A 10,296-nucleotide genomic window follows, 5' to 3' on the forward strand; every position below is an offset into this window, starting at 1 on the left:
TATTTTCCCTTTTTACCCATTTGTATCTGTTGCTTTTCCCCACATAACTGCTGCCTTCACTTTGCCACTAAACTCGGTTTTGAGCCAAAGTTCTCCACTTCCTAATTCTCCATCCCATTTCTTAGGCATCCAAACATTGTCTTTGATTTGGCCACTACTGCGAACAAGCAGGTGTTTTGTTGACCTGCTTTCATTGATGCCCAGGTCTTTTCCCTGAGGTGTGTCCTAGTTGGGATATTTCTCTCTGGCACATGTCTTGGCAAATGTTTGGGGTTTTTTTACGTGCTCAGATTTTGAGTAACCGGTTGAATGGGGACTCCCAACAGCATGGACTCTGTAGCCTGGCTTTCATTGCATTAAGGAACAATGATGGATAACCAGTATCCACTCTCGTGTTTCCTGCTGGTGCCTATTAAGGGTCCCCACAACAGGGCATGTAGAATTATTGACTCATGGAGCACCATCAACCATGGAATTGGCATTAGTAGGGCCAGTTGTTCATAATTCATTTATCTGACTAATGAAAATGTCATTTTTCAGTGTGTGAAGAGCGACCGATCTGCTTCCCCATGAGAACAGCCCCCAGTAGCGCATGTAGTGTCTCAAACTAACACTGTCTCTCCACCCAGGCATTTGTCCTGCGACCATCACCCTGGACCCTGGGCACACACAGGAAGTTGGGGGAACGTACGGTACATGCAGGAGACACTGTTCTGCCTCAGAGTTGGACACCTTCTCCCCTACTCCATGTCTGATTCCAACACAACCGACTTCACCAACCCCTCCACCTTCATCCTGCTGGGCATTCCTGGCCTGGAGATGGACCACGTCTGGATCTCCATCCCCTTCTGCACCATGTACATCATAGCCATCTTGGGGAACTTCACCATCCTGGTCATTGTGAAGATGGAGCAGAGCCTCCATGGGCCCATGTACTATTTCCTCTGCATGCTGGCTGTCAGTGACCTGGTCCTGTCTACATCCACCCTGCCCAAAATGCTGAGCATCTTCTGGTTCAATTCCAAAGAGATCAATTTCAGTGCCTGCCTCACCCAGATGTACTTCATTCATAGCTTCTTAGTGATGGACTCTGGGATCCTAGTGGCCATGGCTTTGGATCGCTATGTGGCCATCTGCCATCCCCTGAGACATTCCACCATCCTGACAAACTTTGTGGTGGGCAAGATTGGCCTGGCCGTGGTGCTGCGTGGTGGCATGCTCATACTGCCCTATCCCTTTCTGACAAGACAGTGGCCATACTGCAGAACCACCATCATCCCCAACACGTACTGCGAGCACATGGCTGTGGTGAAGCTGGCCTGTGCCGACACCCACATCAGTAATTACTACAGCCTCTCTGTGGCATTCTTGGTGACAGGTCTGGATGTGTTTTTTATTGCTGTGTCGTATATCCAGATTCTCAGGGCCATCTTCAGTCGCCCCACAAAGGATGCCCGGCTCAAGACTTTTGGGACCTGCGGCTCCCACCTATTTGTCATTTTAACCTCTTACATCCCAGTTGTCTTCTCCTTCCTCATGCACCGGTTTGGTGACAATGTGGCGGTACATTTCCATGTTCTCATGGCCAATGCGTACCTTCTAATGCCCCCCATGCTGCACCCCATCATCTACGGGGTGAGGACCAAACAGATCCGGGACAGGTTGCTCCGGCTACTTACTCCTAAAGGAACCTAAAGTTTTCTCCTGGTGCTCTGGCTCTCAGACCCAGCTTCCTGCAGAGCTGGCTGGTGACATGGTGCTGGGCCCTCTTCCCTGAATCACTTGCCGGACAGTCAAAAAGGCAGTAAATGCTTTCCTGACCTTACTGTGCTGTGTCAGTGTGACAAACTGGGGAATAGGTCTATGTATCCACCCTTACCCCACCTCTTCTGCCAAGGTCCCGATCCTGCTTTGCCTCTTTCCCCCAAGGCCCTGCCTCTGTCGCTTGCTCCTCTATTCCCCTCCCCCTGTCACTTGCTGGAACATTTCCACCTCTCTCCCCTCACCACAGCTACAAGGGAGCATTTTCAGATTTTGTTGGGGGTGGCAACTTTAACCATGATTCCAAGGGGAACTTAAGGTCTTGAAAACTCTAGTTTGTTGGCAGATAACTTAGCAATTAGCTGACGGGAGCACTGTGTCTAATTCTGATGTAAAAGAAAGAAACTTAAATAAATATTAGACCCTCTCAGGTCTGATACTAACATGTTCAGACATCTTGTGCCAAGTCACTTAATGGACACTGGTTAGGTTTAAAATATTCATGTATATTCTTACTTTGTTACTACTCTGCAGAGAGAGAGACCTCATCAGGACTCCTGGGTTCTATCTCAGCTCTGGGAGGGGAGTGGGGTCTAGTGCGTTACAGCGGGAGTTGGGGGGGGCAGATACATCTGGGGTATCTATGAGAACATCAGAACGGCCCTACTGGGTCAGACCAATGGTCCATCTAACCCAGTGTCCTGTCTCCCGACAGTGGCCAATGCCAGGTACCCCAGAGGGAATGAACAGAACAGGGAATTACCAAGTGATCCATCCCCTGTCACCCACTCCCAGCTTCTGGCAAACAGAGGCTAGGGACACCGTCCCTGCCAATCCTGGATAATAGCTATTGATTGACCTATGCCCCAGGAAGTTATCTAGTTCTTATTGGATCCATGTTATAGTTTTGGCCTTCACAACATCCTGTGGCAAAGAGTTCCACAGGTTGACTGTGAGGAAATACTTCCTTTTGTTTGTTTTAAATCTGCTTCAGACTAATTCTATTGGGTGACCCCTAGTTCGTATGTTATAAGAAGGCGTAAATAACATTTCCTTGTTTACTTTCTCCATACCTCTCAGGATTTGAGAGACCTCTGTCATATCCCCCCTTAGTTGTCTCTTTTCCAAGCTGAAAAGTCCCAGTCTTATTAATCTCTCCTCATATGAAGCTGTCCCATACCCCTAATCATTTCCGTTGCCCTTCTCCGTTCCTTTCTGCACACAGCATTCAAGGTGTGGGCCTACCAGGGATTAATATAGAGGCAACATGATATTTTCTGTCTTAGTATCTCTCCCTTTCTTTATGATTCCCAACATTCTGTTTGTTTGCTTGATTGCCACTGCACTTTGAGGAGATGTTTTAACCCTATTCACTCCCCTTAGATTGTATGAACTCTCTGGAGCCTGATATCTCTGGGCTTTTCCTGAACTCTTCGCTCATGCTCCTTGTACCGAGGGGCAGTGCAGTGGTATTTATAGAATGGAATATGAAAAATAAAGACTAATAAAGTGGCAAGGATGAAACATGTATTGGGGTTGGATTCCACGTAGGAGGTCGTGTTTCACGTCGGCATTCCAATTCCACGGGCGGTTGTCACGGCGCTTGTGGGAACAGGGCTGTGTTCGGGGCATGCTGCAGTGCAGAGCAAAGGTGAAGGAGACAAGCCCCCCACAACTGCCATTTTTACGGGCTGTGCAGAGCGGAAAGGAGCCCAGACCCATTCTCTGACCCATCACGCCCACGTTGCATTGGGTCTGTCGAGCAGGTGAGCTCCCCAGCAGGAGAGGGTACCTGTGAATCCTGAGAGGGAAGTGTCTTCCCTGGGAATCCCCCTCCGGTAGCCGTGCCCCACACCGCTCTCAGCCCAGCATCTGCAGCAGCGTCCCACGCCGAGGGCCGACACTGGGGTGCGCACCGTTTATAACACAGCTCTGTGAACCCCGGGGGGTTCGCTCAGCTTCGGGCGGAGACGTGGCATCTGAGTGGAAACAGGCCGGTGACTTGAGACTCACTCGCCAATGTCTCTCTTCCCCGGCTGCGCTTCTGCGCTATTTATCCAGCGTTATGAGAAAACAATAATTAAGGGACCTTCCCAAAGGGAAGTGAGAACTCTGGGGCTCTGTGCTGAGTCACAGAGGAATTGGCTGCTCTGTGCATTTGTGTATATTTAAAAATTATGCTTGATTAGGAAGACAACTGGGGATAAGACCTGTGTCTCCATGGGGTCTGATACCCTGGCTTTTAGGCCTTACATCATAGCTAGAGGCCGTATCCTATGGCTACAGGAAAAGGGTCTGATCCTTTCAGTACGTCCAGGCCCCGGAGATCCCCATGACTGACCCCGTCGTACCCCAGGTATGGCCTGGTCCCAGGGGGTCCCCAGGAGCTGCCCCAGGTACGACTGGCACCCAGGGGTCCCCGGGAGCTGCCCCGTTCTGCCCTAGGTCCGTCCAGGGTCATCAGACACTGTAACATTCCCACTGGCAACAAGGGCCAGAGCTGCTGGATGACGTCTGTCCCAGGGCCCCTCCCTGGCACGGTCTCTCTGCTCTGCATGCAGGAAAAGGGCCTGATCCTTCCACCTCGCTGGAGAAACCGAGGCTCCTGGAGGGTCCGGCAGCAGATGAGCCGGGTTTGAGGAAGGCAGAGGCGCCGAATTGCGTTTGTGGATCTAGCCCTGGCCGCCTTTCTGGACGATGCTTTAGTCAAGCACAAGTTACGGTTGGTCAAAGCCAGGGGGGCTGGCTGGCGACGCTTGGAGGAAAAAGCCAAGTTCCTGGACACTCACCTCTCACTTTCAAAAACTTTCCCCTCTTCTCTTTGTACAAGGAGCAGGCTCCCTGGGGCAAAACAGGTTTTTATCTGCTCTCTACCCGTCCTCCAGTGGCTCCAGTGTCCCAGCTGCTTGCCCTGCTCGAAGCCGGGCAACGCCCCTTCCTTCGGAGGCGAGCAGCTGTAGCAGCGTCCTGGGAGGAGACCCTGGTGTGGTGCTGTAGGACTGAATACGGCCATTTTTGCCAAGTATGATTATCCTGTTTCTATGCATGTATCAGCTTTGTGTCTGAAGTCATTACTGACAATCTACGGGTATCTTACAGCTTCACCTCTGCGGCCAGGACGAGAAGCCATGGGCTTAAATTGCAGCAAGGGAGGTGTAGGCTGGAGATTAGGAAAGACTTCCTAGCTGTCAGGGTGGCTAAGCCCTGGAACAAATTGCCCAGGGAGGTTGTGGAATCTCCATCGCTGGAGGTTTTCAAGAACAGGTTGGACACACACCTGTCAGGGCTGGTCTAGGTGGTGCTGGTCCTGCCATGAGGGCAGGGGACTGGACTAGATGACCTCTGGAGGACCCTTCCAGTTCTATGATTCTATGTGTTGTGTTCCTGGGTAGCACCCCTCAGGTGGCTAAGGCGGTACGTTGGTGGCCCTTTGAGGACACTTAGTGATCACAAAGGGCCACAGAAGAAAGGCTCCTCTGCAAGAATATGGGAAATGGCTGATCCTGTGAGTCATCAGAGCATGTAAGGACCTGGGATACGCTCACGTGACCCTGGACTCATCTCATCTTCTCTGCACTGGCTTTCCAACAAGGAATCTCTGAACAAGGTCTGGTGACCCCAGCCTGCTTGTGTAATTTCTAGAGAGGCTTTGGTAAGCTCGGCTGTGTCCCACTGAGGCGCGGTGACACATGGACACCGCTGACAGGTGCTTCACAGACTCTTGCTCACTACTCCCAGGAGGTATCCCCCCCTTACAGATGGGGAAACTGAGGCAGCATGAAAGGAAGTGTCTTGAGCCAAGAATATAGCCCACTGTCACCCACTGACATCACTGGAGTATTTGGCCCAAGTTATTTAATTGGAGATGAAGCATCAGCAGAGACCAGTGAGCTGGGAGGGAAGGTGACTATTTACCAGGTTCGTGTTCTGCTAGCCAAGGGCCGTAATGAGCTGCACACGGCACGGCCTTGGTTCGTTGCAGCACACGGTTGGGCTGTACGCGCTGTGCAGCGTTCCCGGCGACGTGCCGTCCCTGGTAAACAAGCAAGAGGGGACTGAAAACTGAGCTGTGTGGAAACCTGCTTTGTGGCCACAGTTTCTTTAATGAATTCCTCCCGTTTAAGGACTGCAGCTCCACTGACCACGAGACACAAATAGCCTGAGTGTGTCTAATACAGCGCAGGGGAGCAATGCCAGTTCATGGCCAGAGCAGTGGTGCTGGGGGTGTGGCGGTGTCGGGACTCCCAGTTCCTCTTCTCAGCTCTGCCACCGACTCCTTGGGTGTCCTTGGGTGAATCACTTTACCTCTGCAGGACTCAGTCCATCCATGACACGGGGATAACGCTGCCTAGCAGCCTAGCTACAGAGCTTCTAAATGTAGTGATCAAAAGCGTCATGTAGAGGAGACGTTAGACTCAGCTTCCCTGTCCAGCTCCAGCCCCTGGGCAACGCGTGCCCTGCAGTTCCAGACAAGGTGTCCGTATACATGTGTCAATAGGCGGCTAATGTCAGCTGGGCAGTTTATCTCCTGCCCTGTGAGCTATCGAAGCCATCCCACCTCTGCCCAGCATCCCGTCTTCCCAGCTAATGCGGGGCTGATCCTTCTGCCTCTCTCGGCTCTTGTCCTCCCAGCTTCAAAGCTGATCCCTTGCCCTGCTCCCGAGGCCTGGCTCAGGCCAAAGGGCTCCCAGCCCATCCCCTTTGCAGGGACCCTGCCTTCTACAGGCCCCCAGCTGGGAGGAACACAAGGGAGCTGAAAGCTAAGGAAATGGGCCACACAATGGTCTCTCCCTCAGGACCTTGTAGCTGAGCTTCAGGGCTCACAAGCTGTGTGATGCACAACCTCGTCTGCCTGCCACACAGCCCTCCTCCCACCCCTCAGCTGCTTTTATACGGCTTCCTGGCTTCCCGCACCGATCCCGACTGGCCTGTCGGCCCCAGCGCGGCATCCTCGCTGCACTCACTGCGGGCTCCTTGCCAGGCTGCAGCAGCTCCCGTCCCAGCCCCGGAGCAGATGGATCCCAACTGCGGGGCGGGGAGGTGGAGGTGACCCAGCGAGTGACGGGGAGGGGAGAACAAGAGCGAGCAGCAGCAGTGGGCATTTGGGGCAAGAGGCAGAAAGGGAGTGGGGCAAAGAGGCAGGAGGTGGAGCAGGGGCTGTGGTCTGGAGGGAAGATGTGTACCAGGGGCATGGCCTTGGGGGGAGAAGCGGGGGAAAAGGCAGGGATCCAAGGGTCATGGTGGTTAGTTCTCTGAAAACATCCACTCAATGGGCAGCGGCTGTCAAAGAAGCGAACAGACTATTGGGAATCACTGAGTACAAGGAAAGGGAGAGAAAATAAGGCGGAAAATATCAGATTGACTCTCTAGAAATCCCTGGTACACCCACATCTTGAATACTGCGCGCAAATGTGGTCGCCCCATCTCAAAAAAGATTTATTGGCATTGGAAAAGGTTCAAAAAAGGGCAATAAAATCATTAGGGGGCTGGAACAGCTTTCATATGAGGAGAGGTTAATAAGACTGGGACTTTTCAGCTTGGAAAAGAGGCGACTAAGGGGGGATATGAGAGAAGTCTATAAAATCATGACTGGTGTGAAGAAAGGAAATGAGGAAATGGTATTTACTCCTTCACATAACACAAGAACTAGGGGTCACCAAATGAAATTAATAGGCAAGAGTTTAAAACAAAGAAAAGGAAGTATTTCTTCACACAACACACAGCCAATCTGTGGAACTCCTTGCCAGAGCATGTTGTGAAGGTCCATCAATGGCCAAGATGGGAAGGGATGGTGTCTGTTTGCCAGCAGCTGGAAATGGGTGACGGGGGATGGATCACCTGATGGTTGCCTGTTCTCTTCATTCCCTCTGGGGCACCTGGCACTGGCCACTGTCGGAAGACAGGACACTGGGCGAGATGGATCCTTGATCTGACCCAGTCTGGCCATTCTTATGTTCTTATATTTGCAGAGGTCCAGTGATCAGGAATTAGAAGGGTGGCAAACCAATGAGTTCTACACCACCCGACTCCCCAGTTTGTCGCAGTGACACAGCACAGTAAGGTCAGGAAAGGGTCTAATGCGGGGGGGTGGGGGGTGTTGGATAAGGGGCGGGAGGTCCCGGGGGCAGTCAGGAGAGAGGGGCAGTTGGATGGGGTGGAGGTTCTGGGGGGCGCCGTCAGGGGATGGGGAACAGGGGGGTTGGATATGCGTGGGAGTCCTGGGGGACCAGTCAGGGGATAGGGTATGGATAGGGGTTCAGGAAAGTCAGGGGACAGGGAGCAGGGGGGATTGGATAGAGGGTGGGGTCCCAGAGTGGCAGTTAGGGGCAGGGGGTCCTGGGAGGGGGCGGTGAGGGGACAAGGAGCGGGGGGGTGGATGGGTGGGGGCTTCTGAGGGGATCAATCAGGGGTTAGGAAGTGGGAGGGGGCGAATAGGGGACGGGGCCAGGCTGTTTGGGGGGGCACAGCCTTCCCTATGCGGCCGTCCATACAGTTTTGCAAGCCCAATGGGGCCCTCTTGCCAAAAGTTTGCCCACCCCTGGTCTAATGTCTCTCTGACCGCTCAGAAAGTGATTCAGGGATGAGAGCACAGAACCAAGTCACCAGCCAGCTCTGCACAGAGCTCAGTCTGAGAGCCAGAGCACCAGGAAAAAACTTGAAATCCCTTTATGAGTGAAGAGCCGGAGTAGCCTGCCCCGGATCTGTTTGGTCCTCACACCGTAGATGATGGGGTTGAGTGTGGGGGGCACCAGGAGGTACATGTTGGCAACGAGAATGTGGAAATGCAGGGGCACATTTTGGCCAAACCGGTGTGTGAGGGAGGAGAAGAGAACTGGGATGTAAAAGGTTAAGATGGCACAGAGGTGGGAGGTGCAGGTCCCCAAAGCCTTGAGCCGGGCGTCCTTCGTGGGGAGGCTGAAGATGGCCCTGAGGATCTGGATATAGGACACAGCGATAAAAATCATATCCAGACCCCTCACACAGAGTACTACAAAGAGGCCGTAGTAACTACTGACGCGGGTGTCGCCACAGGCCAGCTTCACCACGGCTATATGTGCGCAGTACGAGTGGGGGATGATGTTGGTTCTGCAATATGGCCACTGCCTTGCCAGGAAGGGGTAGGGCAGTACGACCATGCCGCCACGGAGTACCACGGCCAGTCCAATCTTGGCCACCACGAGGTTTGTCAGGATGGTGGAATGTCTCAGGGGATCACAGATGGCCACGTAGCGATCATATGCCATGGCCACGAAGATCCCAGACTCCATCACGAGGAAGGAGTGAATGAAGTACATCTGGGTGAGGCAGGAACTGAAATCGATCTCCCTGGAATTGAACCAGAAGATGCTCAGCATTTTGGGCAGGGTGGATGTAGACAGGACCAGGTCGGTGACGGCCAGCATGCAGAGGAAATAGTACATGGGCCCATGGAGGCTTGGTTCTGTCTTGACGATGAACAGGATGATGAAGTTTCCCAAGACGGCTATGATGTACATGGTGGAGAAGGGGATGGAGATCCAGACATGGGCCGCCTCTAGGCCAGGAATGCCCAGCAGGATGAAGGTGGAGGGGTTGGTGAAGTCGGTTTTGTTGGAATCTGACATGGAGTAAGGGAGAAGGTGTTCAACTCTGAGGCGTTCCCAGGGCCCAGGGTGATGTTTGCAGTACAAAAGCCTGGATGGAGAGACAATGTTAATATGAGCCACTACGTGCCCTACTGTATACTTAAGATACAGTGGGGAGATTTATACACAGAGAACATGAAACAATGGGTGTTACCCTACACACTGTAACGAGAGTAAGGTAAGGTGAGCTATTAGAAGCAGGGGAGCGTATCGGGGGGGAACCTTTTGTAGTGATAACCAAGGTGGGCTATTTCCAGCAGTTGACAAGAAACGTCGGAGGAACAGTGGGGGGCGAGGAGCGGGAATAAACATGGGGAAATAATTTAACTTTGTGTAATGACACATTCGCTCCCAGTCTTTATTCAAGCCTAAGTTAATTGTATTCAGTTTGCAAATTAATTCCAATTCAGCAGTCTCTCGTTGCAGTCTGTTTTTGAAGTATTTTTGTTGAAGAATTGCCACTTTTAAGTCTGTAATCGAGTAACCAAAGAGATTGAAGTGTTCTCTGACTGGTTTTTGACTGTTATAATTCTTGACGTCTGATTTGTGTCCATTTACTCTTTTATGTAGAGACTTTCTACAAGCCATTACCCTCTGATCCCGGTGAGGGTTATCAAAAGAAACTACACCATCTGCTCAAGAAACTCCAAGAAAAAGCACAAGAACAAATCCGCACAGACACGCCCCTGGAACCCCGACCTGGGATATTCTATCTACTACCCAAGATCCATAAACCTGGAAATCCTGGACACCCCATCATCTCAGGCATTGGCACCCTGACAGCAGGATTGTCTGGCTATGTAGACTCCCTCTTCAGGTCTTACGCTACCAGCACTCCCAGCTACCTTCGAGACACCACTGACTTCCTGAGGAAACTACAATCCATCGGTGATCTTCCTGAAAACACCAT

At 52.2% G+C, this 10,296-nt stretch overlaps 2 protein-coding genes across 2 annotated transcripts; one reads left to right on the forward strand and one right to left on the reverse strand.

Annotated features, from left to right (window-relative positions):
- The first annotated feature begins 696 nt into the window (after nucleotides 1-696).
- Nucleotides 697-1,695, forward strand: LOC140911694 (olfactory receptor 52K1). The gene has a single exon (XM_073345278.2). It carries the CDS (start codon nucleotides 697-699, stop codon nucleotides 1,693-1,695), a length of 999 nt encoding a protein of 332 aa, XP_073201379.2.
- Nucleotides 1,696-8,384: 6,689 nt separating this feature from the next.
- LOC140912389 (olfactory receptor 52M1) lies at nucleotides 8,385-9,365 on the reverse strand. The gene has a single exon (XM_073346697.2). The coding sequence runs from the start codon at nucleotides 9,363-9,365 to the stop codon at nucleotides 8,385-8,387; it is 981 nt and encodes a 326-aa protein (XP_073202798.1).
- Between the last annotated feature and the right edge of the window lie 931 nt (nucleotides 9,366-10,296).

The sequence above is a fragment of the Lepidochelys kempii genome, chromosome 1 (genome assembly GCF_965140285.1).
Source record: "Lepidochelys kempii isolate rLepKem1 chromosome 1, rLepKem1.hap1, whole genome shotgun sequence".
Classification (NCBI taxonomy): domain Eukaryota; kingdom Metazoa; phylum Chordata; order Testudines; family Cheloniidae; genus Lepidochelys; species Lepidochelys kempii.